Source organism: Schistosoma haematobium, chromosome 3, assembly GCF_000699445.3.
Source record: "Schistosoma haematobium chromosome 3, whole genome shotgun sequence".
Lineage (NCBI taxonomy): Eukaryota > Metazoa > Platyhelminthes > Trematoda > Strigeidida > Schistosomatidae > Schistosoma > Schistosoma haematobium.
Genome location: NC_067198.1, coordinates 43,049,437 through 43,072,559, shown reverse-complemented (window position 1 = coordinate 43,072,559; position 23,123 = coordinate 43,049,437). Strand labels below are relative to the sequence as shown.

At 33.5% G+C, this 23,123-nt stretch overlaps 1 protein-coding gene across 1 annotated transcript in view; it reads left to right on the top strand.

The window, feature by feature from the left end:
• Positions 1-23,123, top strand: part of MS3_00005828 (uncharacterized protein) — a 128,229-nt gene that overhangs the window by 75,147 nt on the left and 29,959 nt on the right. Inside the window, exons 19-24 of the mRNA XM_035729481.2 lie at positions 3,852-4,016; positions 5,320-5,440; positions 7,828-7,959; positions 10,135-10,308; positions 13,907-14,011; positions 19,503-19,718. Of these exons, the coding sequence (XP_035586582.2) occupies positions 3,852-4,016; positions 5,320-5,440; positions 7,828-7,959; positions 10,135-10,308; positions 13,907-14,011; positions 19,503-19,718 (913 nt within the window). The remainder of the gene's footprint in view (positions 1-3,851; positions 4,017-5,319; positions 5,441-7,827; positions 7,960-10,134; positions 10,309-13,906; positions 14,012-19,502; positions 19,719-23,123) is intronic.

The following is a 23,123-nucleotide window of genomic DNA, read 5'->3' as shown; positions in this document are numbered from 1 at the left end:
TTATGAAGAATCAGATAAGTGAAAAACAGATAAATGAAAGAACGATACTAGCTTATATGAAATAACAATTAGTATAGCAAAGATTGCCTAAAAACAAATACCATGATAATAATAATTTCAATAGTTGAGATCATCAGACGATTGAAGCTAGACCACCATGAAAAACCTGGAAGCACTGGATGACCCGTTCGCCCTATTACGGGACTCTTCAACAGTGCGCATCCACGACCTCGTCCCGAGGGATTCGAATCCAGGGCCTACTGTTCTCATGCATGAGTACTTAACCACTAGACCACCGAGCTGGTCGGCATCAAACGGTGTTAGCGTCTAACTTCAACTAATCTACGAAATTGAGCGACACATCCCCCATTGTCATCTCACAATAGACCCGGTTGAACTCCACTAGCTTCATCTATTCATGATCCCAACTAGTGAAATTACTACAATCACCACAAAACCCCTTATGATAATAATAATAATAATAATAATAATTGATTTTATTCAAAATTTATCAAGGCAATGATGAAGTTGGGTATTGTCTCTTTTTCTGGACATATAAACCTGGTTTGAAATCTTTTTAATGATATCACTTCGGTAAACTGAAGAAAAGCTGGATTATTTTGCTTGCTGAGAATTTTGAAGAATTTAGAAATATCAATTATATTCCTAGTATCTATTAAACATGGAGCTATTGTACTGTTTAGAGCTGATTACATTTCTTAATTTTAAATTCTTTGGAAAGTGGTAAAAATAAAACTTGTTGACTGTTCAATATTTATTCTTTTTGATGGTCTTAGACCATTGCTATATGTTTAGTAAGCCATCTTATGAACAATCTCACAGTTAAAGGGTGGTACTTTTGTTATTCTAGATTGATTTCTCTGTACCGTACCGTATATTGACAGAATTTAAAAATCTGTTGCTTATTCCTTGGATTCCAAGTTACTGAATTATGATCACTGAAGCTTCTGTTCATTCATTTTCATATTTCATACACATAATTCCCACTAGCATTTTGAAAAGAGCAAGAACAAAAATTCGAATAGAATAGCTTAAATTCATTTTATTTAGTTTGATACTAGTCAGCTGCTTACAACTTGTGATATTTAAAAGTTGTAATTACAAAATGAGTTTTACATACCATAGGTTATAAGCAACTGAAGAGAACCAAATGAAATAAAATGTATTCATGCTATTTTACTAGAATCTTTGTTCATGCTTTTATTTCTATATTTAGTAATGATGTAAGAGGATGACAATTTCTTATTCTAACTAGTTCCAATTTTTAGTCAAAATAAAAATGGTTTGAATGCAAGATAGTCATCATGAGATGTAACTGACTCATGATTTCAATCTGTGAAATTTCTAAAATCTCCACAAAACCCATTCTGATAGTAATCAACTGCTCACTAGTGACTGACTTCAGGAAAAACTCCCGAAGTTCTAGTGAGAAGCCGTTACCAGTGGAGTTCAACCAGGTCTGTTGTGGGATAGGAACTCACTGAAGATATTGGTATACGGTGGCGCAACTTCGTGGATTGGTTGAAGTTAGACAATAACACCGTTGGATGCCGGCTCAGTGGTCTAATGATTAAGTGCTTGCGCGCGAAGCCAGTAGGTCCTGGGTTCGAGCCCCGGGTGGTGCGGGGTCGTGGATGCGCACTGCTGAGGAGTCCCATACTAGGACGAAACGGCCTTCCAGTGCTTCCAGGTTTACAATGGTGATCTAGCTTCAACTGACTCATGATTTCAATCTGTGAAAATAAAAATGGTTTGAATGCAAGATAGTCATCATGAGATGTAACTTATCAATGTTTAGCTCGGGTTGTTTTAGTTTACAAAAGTGAATTGTTCAGACATTCTCACAGATGACCAGTTATTTTTACTTACATAGTTCTTGTATAGTGAATAGTGTCAGTGAAGAATCATATTAAAAAGTAAACTGGTAATGTGAATTTTCACTATAGTTTTAAAAAACAAGATTGACATAAATTAACATCGTCAAGTTAATTGTCTGATATCAACTTACAAAGTTAATTCACAATGTTTATAAACAAACTGAGATAATATCCACATGAAATAATCCTTTTGTTCATTTGAAATCAGTTACGATAAGCGAATTGTTCAACTCACTGAAATAAGTCCTTAAAGATATATTAAAATGAACGGAATACGCCCATTAAGACATTAAATAAGACAATTGGACTGCATCTTTGCATTGCCGAAGCAACAGCCATACATCTGGAAAAACCAGAATTGTGTGTGCAAAAGAGACTGGTACAACCTCTTCTTCTACCATAGTATTAATATAGTAAATTTTTTCTCTCTTTTTCATACTCTTGTTCCTTTACAGCCATCTGCTTCACCTTCCATCTTCCCTTCAAATCTTCTGCCCCCAACTGGTTTGTTTTTATTTCCACGATCATTCCGATTACATTTCATTTCTGTTTCAACATTTTATTTTATCATGCTGAGCCATCCTTTCCCAATGATAATTTCCCTATCTATCTTTTGATGAATACTTAAGCCAACAACAATCAAACGATTATAAAACTTTCCTTGTTTTATATTTTTTTAAATTTTTAGTACCTTTGTTTATTTAACCTCACTGTCACCATGTATAACAGAAGTTTATTATCAGTATTATTATCATCCTGTAAAAATAAGTATATATATATTTGCGACTGTACAGCTTTGAAAATGAATTCGCCGAAAAGGGAACTCTTCACTGAAATAATCTTTCTTATCTAATATTATTAAGATAGCGATAGGCATTTACAAAAGAAAAAGATTAATCCATTCCTTTTAACTATCAAAAGTAGTTACTTATTTACTTACGCCTGTTACCTTCAATCGGGCATAGGCCGCCGACTAGCATTCTCCAACCCACTTTGTCCCCGGCCTTCCTTCCTAGTTCTATCCAATTCTCGTTCATTCTTCTCATTTCTGTCTCCATTTATCGGTGTAATGTGTTCTTTGGTCTTCCTCTCCTCCTCTGGCCTTGAGGATTCCAACTGAGGGCTTGCATTGTGACGTAGTTGGGTGATTTCCTCAGTATGTGTCCTATCCACTTCTAGAGCTTCTTCCTGATTTCTTGCTCCACTGCAATCTGGTTTGTTCTCTCACACAGTAGGTTGTTGATAGTGTCTGGCCAAATGATCCGAAGTATTTTGTGTAGACAACTGTTAATAAACACGTGTATCTTCTGGATGACGGCTTTCGTAGTTTGCCTACTTTCCGCCACATACAGAAGAACTGTGTTAACACTTGTATTGAAAATTCTAACCTTGACGTTGGTTGACAGTTGTTTTGAGTTGCAGATTTTCTTCATTTGTAGATATGCTGCTCTTGCTTTGCTGATCCGTGCTTTCATATGTGCATCAGATCCACCATGTTCATCGATGATGCTGCCCAGATATTTAAAGGTTTTTACATCCTCAAAAGCCTCTGCGTCAAGTGTGATTCGATTAGTGCATGCTATGTTGTATCGGAGAATCTTGCTTTCACCTTTGTGTATGTTGAGATCTACTGCTGCTGAGATTGCTTCCACACTCCTGCATTTGTTGTTGGGTGTGCGATAGAAGCTCCAGAACATCTGCGAAGTCTAAATCGTCTAGCCTCATCCTAGCTGTCCACTGTATACCATGCTCCCACCCCAGATGCTATAGTCTTCATGATCCAATCAATCACCAAGGGGAAAGAGAAAGATTGATGAAAATAAGCAAATTGAATATATTATCATATGATTGCTTAAATGTATTAAATCTATAAAATAAGATTATATTCCATACTTTATTCATAACAATGATTTCAATGCTGAATAAAATATTTTCTATTAATCATTTATATAGAACACAACAAGAAGTTGAACTTAGAGAAAATCATCCATTTTTTGATCGACCATTATTTGTTCTTGGACGTGAAAGTCGTTTTAGACGATTTTGTTTAGTTCTTGTTGAAGCAAGACATAAAGCACACGATTCAATGGATTCAACGGATAATGGAAACTTTATACAGTAAGTTATTGTTATTTAATTAAATTGACTTATTATTTTTCCTAAAACTCCATTTTATGAAATTTTCATCATTAGAAGAAATCCTTTATAGTTTTGTGAATAGATACTCGGTTCCAAATGTAAATTGATAGATCCTAATGTTATGACTGTGAAAATGATGCTGATTAAGGGGTAGCGAATTATTGATCGGACCAAAGACGCGCAAACACGTAGAACGACCTAGGGTTCTGATTGGTCTCGCTCCCCTGTCTAGCCCAGTTAGTTGAGCCCAGAACACAAGTTTCAGCCTCGGATATATGGATCATTATATTTCAAACATACTTTGTTTATATACCAGTCAAGCAGACCACAATGTACCACAAAATAGAAAATAACATTGTACAATAGTGGTCAGTAGGAAAATGACACATTAAACAAATATTGACCAATAAGATGATACCATTTCATGTCCAAGGTTAGCATTAAGCTTAACAGGATGATTTTTGGGATATTTTCCTGAATATCCCAACACCTAATTAACTAGTTACATGACCTGATGGTCTTGTGTTTGATCACTGACTAGATTGTTTTGAACACATAACTAAAAAGTCTCATTGTGGAACGAAGCAGTCATGTAGTGCGAGCTGGTTTACGTAGGTTATCTGCAAAATGTCAAATAGTGATGTAAACTATATTCAAATATGACAATCTCCATAAAATGACTAGTCTAACTCGTATAAAATACAAGTTATTTTCACACTGTTTTATTGTAGAAGTCGGTTATATCGAAGTGATGTACTGGCAGCATAATAACGTTCTAGATTGTTAGTTGATTTTTTTGAAAACAAAGTATTTGTGACATTTTTGAGATCTATTTTTGATTGAAATATCTGACTTTGACAATGGGTGAAGTGGTTTGGAACCTCATAAGGAGCATCAAGATCCATTGGTTATATGTGAGAACCTAGAACAAAATCTAGGTCCACCAGGATTTCCTACCGATTACTACCAAAGAATACATAATTTACAAAAATTAAAAATGTGCATCGCTCGATACAATGCAACTTGTCTAATTGTTCTTACTTGTATTACGACTAGTGTATACACGTCACTCATAGAGTAAGTGAAGTATGTAAGCATAATAATACAATCCAATTAATATAGTCTAGTTAAAGACCATCTGTAAACATAGAATTTCATCTATTGCTTGAATTAAAAATTATGTAACTTTCAAGCTGATAATGTTGATGGCATATCGTCTTCAAATAATAACTTAAAAGCAACTCTACCTTCAAATTTTCCTTTTCTATGTAATTTCTTCTAGTAAATTTCTTGGATTAGTTACATATTTGGATTGGATAGCTATATTTGTAACAACTTTATCATGTGCATCAATGTCTTTAGAAACACCACATTTTAGATTAATGAATACACCAGAAGTGCAAGTAAGTCATTTGTAATATCATTTATATTATTGCTATTAGTATCACTGTGTTTCTACCTGGACAGTTGACAATACTGAGATCATGAGCTGAGTATTAAATACCTGGCAACACTGGACAGCTGTTACGTCCTAGTATGAGACTTCTCAATCTAAATATGTTGGGCTTGTGGATGGTATCCGCAGAAGACAATGAAAGATGATCGAGCATCATTGTTGACTAACTGAAGCTAGGCTTGTATACAAATGGATCCCGGCTCAGTGGTTTAGACCTAGGTCCTGAGTTCGACTTCCTGTAGTGAGGTTATACATGCGCCATTATACTTAGTAGCCCAAAATAGAACGTAACCTCCGTCTAGTCCTCTTAGATCTCTAATAGTTGTCCAACTTAAGTCAGTCCTGGCTTTTATTAAAACTCAATAATTTTCACAACTCTATACTGACAGTTAATAACATATCTACTAACTTAACTAGTGCATTTCTTACTCGATCAATTGGTCTTATGACCTATCACGATGTTAAACCTCTAGTATAGATACCCAAAGTTCAGATAATTGATTATAATTGATGAAAAATTCCCATTATATTAAAAACACAATTGTATGAATGAAGAATATTCTTTTCAATAATTCCTCATCAGGTTCTACAATTATCTCATATCCAAATGAATAATCCATAAAATTGGTCAGATATAAGGCAAAATACATCATCATTTGGAAATTGTAATATGTGAATTAAGAATTGTTTGTTATATAAATAAAATCGTTAATGTTTGGGCTGATTAATACGAAGTGTTAACTTGAATCAGTTTGTAAGCGAAATGAAATTGTGAGATAAATCATCATCAGAATAAATATGGTCAACATGAGGTGGGAGAGAGAGAGAGAATATTTTGATTACAAATCGGAAATTGCGTAATATGTAAAATAATTAGGTCAAATATAGTCGATTCAGGGGTGGATATTGAATAAATTCCTCAAAAAGGGGTTATCAAGTGTAAAGACAATAATAGTAATAATAATGATAATAACAGTAATAATAATAATAATAATAAGTTTGGGACATAAAATGAACATTAATCAGATTATGTCACCACATTATAAGATTGATTATTAGCTAGTTGGCCAGGGTAAAAGGAGTGGCTGAACATACTTCTTTTGGATACAAAGCTCTGGCTTTTTGATCCGAATAGCAATTGCTTCAGCCGTCTGTACGATTCGCAGTCTGACGGAATTAGGTAAATTGCTGTTGACACGATAGACTATTGCAAAAGATTGCTCCATGTTGGCTGTATGTCCTGTTTGGACTAAATGGTCTAAGATGAAGCTGTTAACAGTTTTGACAACACCTTTGCTTAACCACACGGGTAGGTGCTCACGAGCCCGAATGTACAAATTCCTAGAACATCTGCCAATATAACTTGCTCCACAGGAGCAGTTGAATTGATAGATACAGAAGGAGGTGGCTAGTCTAGGTAATTTATCTTTCAACCTCGAAGTGATTATTGGTCGTGTGGAGAATACTAGTTGTAGTTTAGCTGCGTTAAAAGTCCTTCGAATTGATCTACTTAACTAAAGTCTTAACATTTCACTCAGCGCGTCGCCTCTGAATTGTAAGCGTATATATAGAGGCTTTTTATTTACCGTTGGGCATTCTCTATGCTGTCTTTTATTGGCTAAGTTTTTATTTATAAATTTCTCTGGATATCCATTTTCTTTCAGGGTTGTAAACAATGTCTTTGTTTCATTTTCATATTAGTCAGCTCCAACATTAACGATTTTATTTATATAACAAACAATTCCTGAGTCACAAATTAGCTTTCCAACGCTTGATAGAACAGACTAAATATATTGGTTTGCAGAAAATTCTAGGTAACAAAACTGGTGATACAATGCTAACATACATTATTTGTGTCTAAAGTTATTACTAGCCAGTTTATCTAATTATTTTATTTATTACCTTTTAATTATCAATATTATTAAAGACCATGATATAACTAAAATATTAACTATGATGAACTAAAAGGCAAGTTTCATAATGAATGAATGAATGTCGGTTGGTGCAAATATGTTCCAAAGCAGTTTACTTTCATTTCAAAGTGTCGCTCTCTCTCCCTCTCTCCAACTGATGTCAGTTTATAATGAAATGAAGTTTAGGTTGATGGACGCGCACTGCTGAGGAGTCCCACAATAGGACGAAACGGCCGTCCAGTGTTTCCAGGTTTTACATGGTGGTCTAGCTTCAACTGACTCATGATCTTAACCATTGAAATTACTACAATCTCGACAAAAAACCCATCTGAAAATGATTATCACAGAAGATGAAATTTATGTACGTATTATTATTCAATAGTTTTAGTTATTTCTCTGTATTATTTATTTTCTTTAACAGATATGTGAATATATTTTTTTCGTTGTCATGACACTGGAAATGACCTTGAAAATATTTGCCAATGGACTAATATTTACCCCTAATGCACTTTTAAAAGATTTTGGCGGATTCTTAGATTTATTTATTTATATAGTAAGTGATTAATTATATATATATATATATATATATATATATATATATATATATATATATATTTCTCAATCTGTATATAAGAAGATTTAACGCAATGTATTCCCTTCTCTTCAACCGTTCAAACATTTTTAAAGGTACTGTCATTATATTACTAAGTAAATAGTAGTAGTTAAAATATAACCATTAAATATTTTGATGGTATATGTGCATTCTGTGCGAATGGCCTCGATACTACCTTAAGTCACAAGCATTATAAGTGAAAATGGATGGTGGTTAGCAGTGAAATCGAGGACATGAGTTTTCAATCCCGGAGTGAACATCGATTCTGGCATGCGTATCAAATAAGACGAAACGCGCGTCCTTCATTGCACTGTTAGCCACCAACCATCTTTGCTTATAGAATAATCTGTTTCAAATAACTTGAGGTTACTTTTCGACTAAAAAAGAATCCTCATAAAGTAACGTGCATAATGAAACAGAAAATTTTTAGTTTATTAAAATGCAATTGTAATTAGATCAATGCTACGAAATCTAGTTATTGAATTCATGAGTCAATTGAAGCTAGACCACCATGGAAAATCTGGAGGCACTGGGCGTCCTAATATGGGACTCCTAGTCATCAACGCCCCCCCTTCTGGACTCGAACCCGGACTCGAGCGCAAACGCTTAATCTCTAGACCACTGAGCAGGCATTCAAAGGTGTTTATATCTAACTCCAACCAATTTCCAGACGCGAAAACAAATCCACAGATTAAGTGATTCATTTATAAAAATGAAGAATATTCTATGGGGATGTTTGAACTACTGACACATTTACACCACCAATCACGACATAAAATCTATAATATTTGTTGAATGTATTGAAACCACTTAATAAAATCAAGTAGTATGTAAGCGCAAAATGGTGATTGGTTGAAAGTCCTATTTGTCAATTGTTTATGCATTCATAGAAAGAATCCTATATCAACTACTTTTTGAAACATACCAATATCTTTGAATAATAAGACGAAACACGTTATTTACGTTTTCAATATTTTAACATCTTAAGGCTTTTAATTTGTTTCATAAGGTTAAATCAACCACTTAAAAATAAATACATGAAGGATGAAGTTTACAACAAGTATTTATTCTTTTGGGTAGGTTCGGTAATAATATTAGTTAATTGGAGGCATTTGAAACTTGGAGGTTGTGAGTTTTAATCCTGAGATTATCATGATTGAGCATCGTTTGAAACTTTCATTCTATGACAAACAAACTGTCTGATATCACTAGCGTTCAGTGGCACACTAATTGAAGTCAAACCTTGATGAATACCATATACAAATGTTTATTACACTGTCAAATTTCTATCTAAAATAACATTCAAAAGAAAACAACTATTTAAAATTGACTTTTAGTTATTAAATCTATTTTTTGCATTACTTTCATTCACCATAAGACTTGAAGATTCCGGATTCTATCTTTCTTGAGGTCATGGATACAAAGTGTTAACAATTCTCGCACTAGGATCATACAGTTATCCAATGTCTTTCAATGTTCCATAGTAACAACTTTTTCAATTAGATTTCTTCTATTTCTAAGTTTTTGTTTACAAAAAAGAAAAAAGTTTCCTTCCATTCATTAATTAATTTATTTTTTCAATTTATTTATGTATCCATAGTTGTTGTTTCCTATCTGTACTGGTTGTTAGTGTTAACTATTTAATCACTGTATGAAGAAATCAACTGTATAATGAGTAGGGTTTTTTATGAAAAGAAAATATAAGATAATCATCTTAATAACAAATGAATACAGTAAATAATTATTTGACCTAATTATTTGACTTGATGAATACAATTCTTCACAACTAGCTGTAGTTGTGTGTGTATATATACAACAATAGTAGTATGATGTATACCACTTATGAGGACAGTTATAAGTAGTATATATCAGGTATAAGAAGTAGAATTTTTTACGAACAGAAGAGAAACATAGAAAGAAGAGAAAAGAATTAGGACAGTAATCGGAACAACAACAGAATTAAATGAATAATAGGGTAATTTAAAGGACAATTCAAAGATGTGTAACTGATGTATGATTTTCATATTTTATGATAGTTGTTTACTACTACAGTTTGTTTTTTTTCCTTAATTCTATTATTTATTTTCTAATTTTGTTTTTGATCATGACAAATAGATCAGTTTAATTTTTGTCAGTTATATGTTACGTGTTGATGTGATCGGTCCAGGATCTACTGGTCATTTACTTATGGTATTAAGATGTCTTCGACCATTAAGAATATTTTGTTTAGTTCCACAAATGCGTCGAGTTGTTTATGAACTTGTACGAGGATTCAGAGAAATTCTTATGGTAAGTTTCATTTGAATGTATTAGATTAAATTAAATTAAACAGTGGTCAAATTTCTTTTTAATTTGATTTACTAAATAGACTTTACTAAAGTTTCTTCTCAATATAAAGTTGTATTGTATGTGCAAGATAACTATTATAACAGTTCACTTGAGGAGATATCATAACTGTAAATATAAAGTAACGTACTGATTAGGAATCTATCTGTTTAATGAAATCTATAAATTTGGACATATTACCTTCAGGAACTACTTTATTCATTTTTTAGATGGTGGTTGGAGGTAGTCAACAGGAAACCCTGGACCCGGCTTTCGTGCTCCTTGGCACTCGTCAGCAAGGTGTACCTGTAATCTTGAGGGAACTGGTGCTCTCTGGCGGATTCGATCTCGTGTCACCCAGCTTCACAGTGAGAGACGTTACCACTGAGCTATCCGATCTGACTGTGAAGCTGAATGACACGAGATCGAATCCGCCAGGGAGCATCAGTCCCCTCAAGATTACAGGTACACCTTGCTAACGAGTGCCAAGTAGCACGAAACCTGGGTCTAGGGTTTCCTGTTGACTACCTCCAACCACCATCTAAAATCTCAATACATAGTTCTCGCAGTGTCGAGTCACCTAGACTGGTGGCCACATTGCAACATGATCGATAGCATTCGATCTGCACTAATAAGGACTAGACAAGCATGACATTGATCACCACACAGTGATCAATCAATTGTGACCTTATTCATTGTTATATCGGAACCTGGAAATTACATCAGAAGGTTCAATTGTGAAATATATAATGATGGTTATTTGATGGTTGCTTTTATCACTAATGAATATCAGTTAAAGTGTTGGTGAAAAGTAGGATGTATTTGTAAGTCCATTAATGACTAACTTCAACATCGGTTCCCCGACGTTCTAGTTAGAATTCATGACAGGTAGAATCCGACCAGGTCGAAAATGTGGCAGTCGTCACCAATGTTAGTGAGTGGCCGTTACAATAGTTATCATCAAAAAATCGCCTTATTTCACTTTCTTATGGAAAGTTAAATATTTCATCCTGATCCGAGACTACTCAGTAGTATGGAGTAGATGACATTATATACTACCTGGGTTAGTATCTATGAATTTATTGTGTTCGCTGAGTTCATTTAAAAGAACATATGTTTATAATCTGAATGTTGGTATAAAAGTTAATTAAAACCCTGAAATAATATTCTGCGTTCAAGTGCTTTAGATGGGATATCTAAGTTTCTTAAAAATTAATGAACTAATATAATTCCCATTCTTCATATCTGCTTGTATTTGCAAATCTTGACAATATGTTCCATCAGCTCACGAGATAAATGAATAAAAAGCGGTCATTTATTTTTCTGATGAAGTACATATCTAGCTAGAATTTAATAAGTCTCCATATAAGTTTAATTCATGATGTCTGTCGACATAAGTAGTATGTAACACCTATCAGAAGTGATATGCCTGCCAGCAGAAAGTTGAGAAGATCAAAGTGAAGAGACTAGACATGTAAACAGAGATTAATTGTAATAATAACAGAAATGAAAGAATCATGAAGTATATAAAAGATAACTGATGGAAGGTGTGCAAATAAAGTATTGAATTCAAATAAAGCCAGAACGAACATAGATGCAGATCATATGAATTTATTCTATTTTACGGTTCCTTATCAGCTGTTTACAAGCAAATATGTATTAGAATTTTATATTGAAGTGAACTCTTCAAATCTCGTTCTAAATTTACAATATGGGAATATTTCAAAATTTTGAAATCTTGTTTAATCATTACGCAACCCATTTTACCAGGGTTTTTTTAATCCCATGAATCTTGTGCAAACCCTTCATTACTTCTATAATTATCACACATTTGATCTTATCTGTCTCTGAAATTCATTCAATTATTATATCACTCACCCCTCAGTGTTTTTTGATTCCAACACCAAATGACTTCTATCTGAAGTTTGTGCTGATGATGTCGTTCGGAAGAACGATGAAAGCTTCACGACAAAACCATCCAGCTCAGAGAACAAAACTCCATCAAATCACCAAATGATCTCCGACCTGTTCTTACATATATATATATATATATATATATATATATATATATATATATATATATATATATATATATATATATGGTTATTATTGATAACCTTTGTCAGTCTGATTCTTTGCATTCATTCATGTCAATTGTTTCACACTATATCTTATCTCAATGTAAAATTTCAATACATATTTGGTTGTAATCAGTTAATGAGAAATCACGATATATAACGAATTCACATTATTCTTAATCCAGGTTCGTTCTGTCTTTAGTTAAATTAATAAAGGGAATTAATTGCATAAAAGTATTTGGTGTTTAGTTTTGGTATTCTACGAAGACATTTTGTAATGTTATATTAAACAATAAATTATTCTTCCCCATTTGAGTATTCGTTCACTACAGTGTGATTACTGGACCACACAAAAATATATAATTTTGACTATCGATTCACAAGTCATTTTATCATGTCTGTAATAAGTGTAAATAATATTAGCTGACAATAGATATTTGACATTAAGCAGTGAACAGTGGAGTTCAAGCACGTCTGTTGTGAGATAGTAACTCACTGAAGAAATTGGTGGATGTGTCACTCAATTTCGTGGATTAGTTGAAGTTAGACATTAACACCATTGGATGCCAACCAGCTCACTGGTTCAGTGGTTAAGCGCTCGCACGCGAGATTGATAAGTCCTGGGTTGGGATCTCGCGAGGCAGGATCATGGAGCGCACTACGGAAAACGAAATGGCTGTCCAGTGCTTAAAGGTTTTCCATAGTGGTCTAGCTTCAGTTGACTCATGATCTCAACCATTGAAATTAAGATATGTTCCCATTAAATATTTGTCTATACTAATGAAATCAAACAAAATTATCTGATAATTTAATGTTAAGATTCTCTATACAATCTCCTTTGTTATTTTAAGACCGATAATGCAATGTGAAGACAAAGTTAAGACATTTTTATATGATAGATAGATATCCTCCTCTATTGTGAAACATTTGATTGAGACTGGTCATATGGTCGACATCAAGTCATCATTTGTAGTGTTGTATAAAAGCCTTCAAGGACGTATACTAAGGTTTATTAAAACCTTGGCTATACGGAAACTGAAACTCCCTTCTATGTGATCTAAGAAACAATTTGTTCTTACACTTAACCTATCCTGGTAATACTGATTTATTATCCAGAGTGGTTATCACATTGTTTTTGTGTACTTTAATATTTTTCCTTTGTTATGACTTACCCTTAACCTGTCTAGTTGACCTTTTAATTTTTCATATGTAAATGTTCTTAACAAGTATATGTGTGTGATCAGATTGTTCGAAATGTATTACGCAAATATATCATCACTTAGTTCTGATAACTTTAAAAGAAGAGTCCTTTGGAATGATGCGTTCGCAGTTAATTAAATGCTCTTATATCGAACTAATAACCTTTATCTTCTCATTGCATTATCGAAATTTATCAAAGGGACTAATAGTTTTAGATTTTGAGGTCTAAAAAACGTTTTTTCAAAGAAAATATTATTATTATTATCGTTATTTCTTTTTTGTAGGTTTCTGTTCTGTTAGTTGTATTCATGTTTATATTTGCTGTATATGGTGTACATTTATTCGGTGGGCGTTTAGCTATATGTAATGATAGAAATATCATGAGTAAAGTAAGTTTTAAATTAGTTAGTATACAGTAAATATTAATATTTCAATTGTTGAGATCACGAATTAATTGAATCTAGACCACCATGGAAAACCTGTAAGCACTGGACGGTGGTTTCGTCCTATTGTGGGACTCCTCACCAGTGCATATATATATTATCACCATTGAAATAACTGCTTCTATGAATTTGGTATGGCGACTTGGACCGACTCAAAAAACAACGGTTTCGTAATCAGTTGGTGTCGAATTCTCAGATAAACACGTGAAATAAAAGACTGATTTAATTGAGAGAATAGTACGGAAGTATAACTTTTGAGACCATCATATGAAGGATTATTACTTATACTTAATTTTATGATTAGTAAACTCTTTGTCTGTTCCATTTTTCTATTTCCCCATCTCGAAGCTTTCTTTTGATCTATAAGTCTTTGTTATACGTCATATTATTCCATTCTTACCATCAGCTTATTCGTCCCTATTATTCTGGATTTGTATTACTTGTGACTATGATATGCATATATTTTCATTTTTAATTGTGTCAATACGGCCCTGTTTCACGCGACTAAATACGTTCCAAAAATATGTTTTAGTTGGCGTGACGAAAACTATGATTGGTGAAAAAGCAACTGAAACAGGTTATAACATAAACTTTAGACTCGCTGGTTACGATAGTCACACAGAACCCAACCAAGTAGTCTACATCTACCAACATGGTTCAGACCAGACTTTAATCACTGATGCCACGTTTTGGTTTGGCCATCCCTAACTTCCTTCCAACCGTCTCCAACACTAGTCAACATTGTGCGTCGTAGTAATTTGTATTCAGGCATACGTAACACGTGGCCTAACCAACTCAGTCGATGAGGTTGTAAATCATCATTAACTGATTTACCATCATTCCTTAATACCCTAAATCTAACCTCACTATTACTTATCTGGTGATCCCACCAGATGCTGGCAATATTTCTAAGGCATCTGTGGTCAAATACTAGTAAATTACGAGTATCTTCCACCATAAATGGTCACGTTTCGCAGCCATAAAGTAGAACAGAACGAACTCCCGTGCAGTATACTCGTCCCTTATTTGATAGACGACCATCTCGCCTTCACCAAAGGCGACTTAATTTGGCAAAAGACAAACGAGCTTTATGAGTCCTTGCAGAGATTTCGTCAGACACCAACCCATTAGGACTAACCAGACTTCCAAGATAAGTTAAGTTATCGACGCGTTCGACTATTTCACTCTCTATCCTCAGTTCAGGTGTTAACACAAGCCGTTCCTGAAAAAAACCAGTGTTCATTTAGAGAAGAAGAAACGTATCCCAAATATCCTGGCATTGGCTTGATTTGACTATTCTATCAGTCTTGTTCGGATTAAAGTTAATTATAATGAACTGGAAATCGTTTTTCTGTTTTTTATCATACTGTTTATATCGAATCCAGAATGTTTTAATCAATCATACTCAAAGCATCTAAGTAAACAAACCCAGCAAATCATTTGAGTTAATTTTTTCATATAAGTTAAAACACTAACAATGTTACATACTTAATCCACTTCACCTATTCTCAAATCAACATGAAACATAAATTTATTTATCTTCGAATACATTCATTTACTTTTCAGATATAAGTAATATAGATTTAACAGTAAAATTAATAATGATTACTGCAAATAACTTTACGAGTTTAAAAAAAAAAAAGATTTGACACAGTGTTCATATTTTGAATAGAGCATTGTAATAGAAATTTAGACTCTCGTATTGACCTAAATAGGATTCGTGAGCAAGAAGGACTCCTTATGTCAATGGATACGAATCAAATCGAGTTTTGAACCTATACAAAAAGTTTGGATTAGTTTTTCCACTCTCTTTCTGTTATTTTCTGTAATTAACTGTTTTCTAGTTGAGTGAGTCACAGGTACAAGGTATGGTTGTGTCCATCTTTTATTTTCTTTGCTGAACACTGACCTATAATTATTTTAACTAACCAGCAAAGAAATTGAATAGTGATAAAGTTACGATGTCTATAAGTTATGTTTTAAAGAAATTAAATAAAATGATTATTTTTAGAAAATCTATTCTCAGAATAAAGCTTATTTTAACCTACGTCATCGAATGGCTTTGGTTAGATAATTATTGAAAACTAGAAAGCATTGAACAGTCGTTTCATTGCAGTACAAGACTCACCAGCTGTACGAGTCCATGATTCCATCGGGAATCAATCTTAGTGTGATATGTGCTAGTTATACGGATAGGTATAAGTAGTATGTACGAAGTGTTGGAAGTAGAATTCTTATATCCTGGGACTACCGAGTAAGTAATGCAGTTGTTAGGAAACGCGTACTAGGTAAGGATGGCAAATTAGTTGATGAAGTGGTGAAACTTCAGCAGTTGAGATGGCTGGGACACGTGTTACGTATGCCCAACCACCGACTGCCCCGACGTGCGATGTTCAGTGGTGTAGGAGTAGGTTGGAAGAAAGCTAGGGGCGGTCAGACCAGAACATGGCACAAGTCCATGAAGTCACTGACAAGTGGGCTGAGCCATGTTGGTAGGTGTAGACAACCTGGTTGGGGACCGCGAGATGATAGCAACCGATGGTTAGAGACCCTGAATAACATGGCTCAAAATCGTTTGCAATGGCTCAGGTGCATACACTCTTTGTGTTCTCCCAAATTTTGATCTCCTTATTCCTCCTTGTCTCTTTTTTTTCTCCTCTCAGATTTATTTCATTGTATTATACTCTTTAAGTAACATCTCCAAACACTAATCTTTTCGATTACTGCTTATACTCTTATTACCTCTACCACTACGGGATTTGAATCGACCACTGCATCTCTGTGCTAATGTGGTGTAGCAACTTGAACTGATGTACGTATGTACGAAGTTCTACGTTGTTACTGACTGACTGACTGAGAATTTTTACCGATAGGAGAGAAGCAAGAAAAAAACAAAAAAGAAGAGGAAAAGCAGATCAAAATCGCAACAGAAATAGAAAAACGATGGAGTTTGTAGGAGATAATTCAAAGAACCCGATCAAATAGTATATTTACTGCATTGTTTTCATATTTTACAAGTACATTGAGACAGTTAATTGCTTTACCATAATTAGGTCTCTGTACATTAAACTAGGAGCTTTAGTTCATATGGTACGAGTTCAAATTTTTCTACTGCAATCGCTGATGAACACTTTTGTAAAATGTCATACCAGAAAGATAAAATCGTCCATTGAATCCCAGTTTTCTATGATTATCGAACCAAAGTCTCTCCGTAATGTAAAATACGAAAATGCAATTATGTCCATAAACTCTCTATGCTATTATAGATTATCTTTTTGACTGCTCCACTAGAATTTTTCCTGCATAATCAACATAAAATTTTGTGACGCTTTATCTCTTAGAAGAAATAATTTATGTATATTACTTACTTACCTACGCCTGTTACTCTCAATGGAGCATAGGCCGCTGACCAGCATTCTCCAACCCATTCTGTTGTAAGCCTTCTTTTCTAGTTCTATCCCATTTTTATTCATTTTTCGCATGTCTCTCTACATTTTCCGGTCTAATGTGTTCTTTCGTCTTCCTCTTTTCCTTTGGCCTTGAGTGTTTCATGCGAGGGTTTCCTTGTGACTCAGTTGAGTGTTACGTACATTATATCCAGTTATTTTCAAGAGCTATCATTGTTGACTTCATAGGATTGTGAACATTTCACAAAATGATAAATCAATGTCAACTTTATGATTCATCCTCATGATGATAAAAATGAGTTATTTGATCGACTAGTCAAATGAAAGGGGAAATATAAATTACCGATTATTCTATATACATTATAAAAGAGATATGTTTAGATTGTATCAATTCAATCCTGATTATCTATACTTATGTGAATTTATTGGTTTGAATATTCAATTTGAAAGAATTTTTTGAATACAAAAGCTAAATCTTCATTTCAGAAGAAGTAAAGAAAAGCAATATTCAAAGATTTTGTTTAAATATCTATGTCAGATAAATTGAGAGAATTGAAATAACCATAGTGAATCTAAAAGTATTAGATAAATGCTTATTTCAGCTAGAAAGCTCATAACAGTATTTTATTAACAACTTAATTGTATGATATATCATATCGTGATTCTTCTAATCTCAATAACCTAAAGAACAAAATCTCTATTCACTTGGTATTACTTTACTTGAATCATCCCATTGATGTTTAGGACTGAAATTGATCAGTCTCTTTTTGGCATATGTGCATACTGTACGTATTGCCTAGATGTCACCTTAATTTACAAGCATTATAAGCAAAGATGGAGTCCCAGAGTGAACATCAACTCTGAGCTGCAGGTACATCCAGCTGACGAGTCTCAAATAGGACGAAACGCGCGTCAAACTGGATTCCACTGCTAGCCACTATCCATCTTTACTTATAAAATCTTTATTGTCTTAGAATAATAGTCTACAATCTTATGAACCGATATCTAATTTTAAAATATGTATTTAACATCAGAGAAAAGAAATATAATAATGATAATAATAATAATAATAATAATTTATATTCTGAAAATAATAATTACAGAATTCACGCCACTTTACAGGCATGATCAATTTGATATAAATAATAACGTTAGACGTGCAGAACAAACATGTGATAAAAAAAGTTTTAAGTATACTAGTTCAGTAAGTGTTGAGGTAGTACATGTATTACAGCGTTCAAATGCATCAGCCGGGAACTTTTAGTTTTTCTTAAATGGACAGCCTGTTGGTTTATGAACGCTGTAATTAGGGTCATTTCGTGTGCCAGAACGAATTTAATGATAATTATCTACAACTAGAGAAATTAAAACGAAAACAGAGAGCACGAAACAACAAAGCAGTAATTACCAAAATATATGAATCAGGTCTACCAAAATGCATGTGTCATGTGACTCAGTGATATACTGTTCATGTTATTCAAATTAGTTAAAATTACTAGGGGCGGTGTTAACATATTGACAGCAAGTGGGTTGTTTTACTAAGGGAATTCACTAATAAAGATGGCTAAACATTTAAGGTTCCTAAAATATCACTTGTGGAATGATATACACTTGAAGGCGCTAGACCATTCAATGCATTTTCAGAGGAGTAGTATGCATCGATGCAGCGAACAAATAATGGGAGTGATTTTATCGTGCGGATAGATTGTGGTAGGTTATTCCAGAGTCTAGAAAATTTACAGGTGAAGTAATTCATATAAAGAGATGATTTAGAATGAGTTTGTTTCACTAGTGACAAGGAATTACGGATGTCATAATGAGAGGTTTCTGCATATTGAATCGCGTGATCGGATGTAAACGATAGTTTATGAAGTAGTTTGAAGAAAAAGATAAGATTTAGTTTGAGTCTCCTCCTCCATAAAGGGTCTAGCCCAAGTTTATTACATCTAGAATTATAAGTTATATACTTTACTTATCTTTGAGAAAGTATTATTATTTATTCATTTTTATATATATACACATATGTTTAGGAAAAATGTGTTGGACGATTTATGCGTGAATTAGCTTCAACCAAATTGAAAAGTGTTAAAGGTGAATCAATTAAAATACTTGTACCAAGAGTATGGGCTAATCCAAGAAATTTCAATTTTGATAATATTGGTAATGCAATATTAGCATTATTTGAAGTGTTATCACTTGAAGGTTGGGTTGAAATACGTGATGTCATTAAAGAACGTATTGGTCCAGTAAGTGATTAAATTGTATTTATCTATCATAATTTTCTTCTTTTTCTTTTTAGAGATCTGTATAGATCTTTTTTGATTGTCTGAAAAACTATTCGAAAAATGTGTATGTAATGTCTTAATTTATGAACATTCAAGGCTATGACTTTATCAGTGTAGGGGTTGTGACGATTATTAAGTTTTTAATTGGGATCATGAACCGATTGATGTTAGACTATCAGTGAAAACCTGAATACATTGGATGACTGTTTCGTTCTATTATGGGACTCCTCAACAGTACGCATTCACGATCCTGCTTGCTGGATCCGAACCCAGGGCTTTCAGTCTCACGTGAAAGCGAACGCCATGACTTGAATTTATTATGGAAAGAGAAAAAAGGTTTTCGAAACATTAGAACTTATTAATTAGATTATACAATCTATTCAAATTATGCTGTTCAATACATCAATCTTTGTAACAATGAATGATAAACCGAAATGATCTAGTCTTCTTTAGCTTCATATGAATAAAGAGGATACAATAGTATGTTGTTAATATTATCAAAAGTATTCAAATTAAATGCGTTCAAATTCTTCTGTAGACGTACAGATCTAATTTGTTTAGTCTTATCGTACAATGCACAATTAATGTTTACACTATAGAACCTTTTCTGAATGTTGCAGATGTAAAGTGATAAAAACACAACAGCCTTTTTTATTTGATCTACAGTTTCAGCAATCGTACCTCGATGGTTTTTGCATAATTTTTCATGATGTAATTTGATCAAACACATTAACCCTCACTGTTATAATTCATCGTTAAATATTGGAAAGGCATTCGAAGTATTCCTTAAGTGTTTTGAAACTACTCAGTTTAGAATTAGGGTTCTAGAAAAATATGGCGAATCACTTAACTAGGTCGTGAATCTTCATCCACTGAGATAGTCAGAATACATTTACATTTATTCTAACCATCTCTCACCTCGACCTACTATGTTTGCTGGTGTAGGAGTATATTGGGAAAAAAACTAAGTGAAGACCAAAGTTATGATATCAGTTTACGAAGTTATTGAGTGACGAACTAAGTGGTACTGTCAAATGTAGAGCGATTGGCTGTAGTTTGCGCAATTATCGTAACTAGTGATTTTATCTATCTGTGGTTTATTATTACATTCCGCATCACAGTAAGCATACAGAGGAATCTTCGTAGTCACTAAACACTGGATAATAATTGAATAGTTTCATAGCTCCATTATTCAACGGCTTTAATTATTATTCAGTGTAAAACTACAAGTTCGTATGCATTGGTTGCTGAGAAAGTCCTGAATTCTTTACTTGCAATTCACTTCAATCAAAGTGATAATTCGTTTGCAAAGCATTTAATCTTATTTAATTCAATGTTCTTATATCCAAGTGGGATATGTATCACCATCTGCTGAAATGTTTTCCTCATTATAATTATTTAAGTGATTATTTACAGTGTAGATTGAAGAATTTAAATCCCGTTTCACTCCAATTAAGTTAATACCAAAGGTAATTTGTTTAGAAAAAGAAAAGATTGACTTTTGGAAACACATTTTCTTTGCTCTTGTGTTTATTCTTATTATTGACCATACCATTATTTAGACCAGTTTCCTATTCATCTTGTCCACTTCATCTCATTATGTTGAAAAGTATTTAAACTAGATACTAATTTGATTATAACTGACTAAATAACTCTATATTGAATCCACAGTAAGAAATCACAATGTATAGTGTAATTGTAAAATATGCAAATAAATTGCTAGTGGAGTTCAACCGGGTCTGTTGTGAGACAATAACTCACTGATGACAGTGATGGATGTGTCGCTCAATTTTGTGGATTAGTTGAAGTTAGGCATTAACACCATAGGATGCCGACCAGCTCAATGGTTTAGAAGTTAAGCGCTCGCACGCGAGACTGATAGGTCCTGGATCAGAATCTCACTAGGCGGGGTCGTGAATGCGCACTATGGAGGAGTCCTACAGCAGAACGAAACGGCTGTCCAGTGCTTTCAGGTTTTCCATGGTGAACTCATGATCTCAACTAATAAAATTAAATCACATATATATTAAGTAATACTTTTCAGCACAAACTTCAGCCAGATGTTGTTCAGAAGAACGATGAAAACTCCACAACCAAACCATTCAGCTCAAAGAACATAACTCCATCAAAATCATACACCTGAACTACAAATCTTCTCAACCCTTTCAATATTTTTCATTGCTAAGTAAAGTAATGTAGTACATAAAACCAGTTATTTTAACGCGAATATAATTGATGCCTACAAAAAGAAATAACTTGTTTATTTATTAATCATATATTGTGATGTTTGCTACTTATATTGAAAGATATAAGTAGTATGTAACACCAATCGAAAGGGGGATGCCCGGCGGTAGAAGATTAAAAAGAATAGAAATGTTAACAAAGATTACTTGTACTAACAATAGAAAATGAAGGAACGATGAAGTTTGTAAAATACAATTGATAAGAAATATAAAAATGATGTATTTAATGTATGGTTTTCATATGTATGATGGTGGTAAGTTGGTTGTCTCCATCACGTTTCCGTTCGCTATATATATATGTATATGACAATATAATTCCAGTTTAATTCGAAATTTGATCATCTTTACTTTCTAATTTATTATTTTTGACAATTTCATTCTTTTCTGTTGATTACATGCATATAATTAATTGAATAGAATTTGCATACTTTCAATTAAATTGAATTCTTCTATTCACTAATTACATTGTGATTGTCTAATCAGATGATTTGTTTAGATGAATTCAATTTGAAAATAATTATTAATATGCATGAATAGAGCCAAGAAAAAGTATTGAGAATCATAAAGTAGTAATATCACAAGGGATTTTGTGGAGATTTCAGTAATTTCAATAGTTGGAATCATGAGTCAATTGAAGCTAGATCACCACGGAGCACTGGACGGCCGTTTCGTCCTATTGTGGGACTCCTCAACAGCGCGCATGCACTACCCTGCCATGCGGGATTCGAACCCAGAACCTACTATTTTCATGTTCATGTACCGGTTCATTGGTCTAGTGGTTAAGTGCTCGCGCACGAGACTGATAGGTCCTGGGTTGGGTCTCGCGGGGGGGAGAGATCGTGGATGCGCACTGCTGAGGAGTTCCACAATAGGATGAAACGACCCTCCAGTACTTCTATGTTTTCTATGGTTGTTTAGCTTCAATTGACTCATGATGTCAACTATTTATAAAGTATTGACCATCATTTTGTCCTAGTTTGAAAATTATTAGCACTATTCAATCATTTATACAATCGAAACCACTATTTTCAAATGTCATAATAAATTTAAGTTCTTTCATTATATGATTTGTGAATTTGATAGTCTACATTTTCCAACTTTAGTCGTTTACACAGCTATCAAG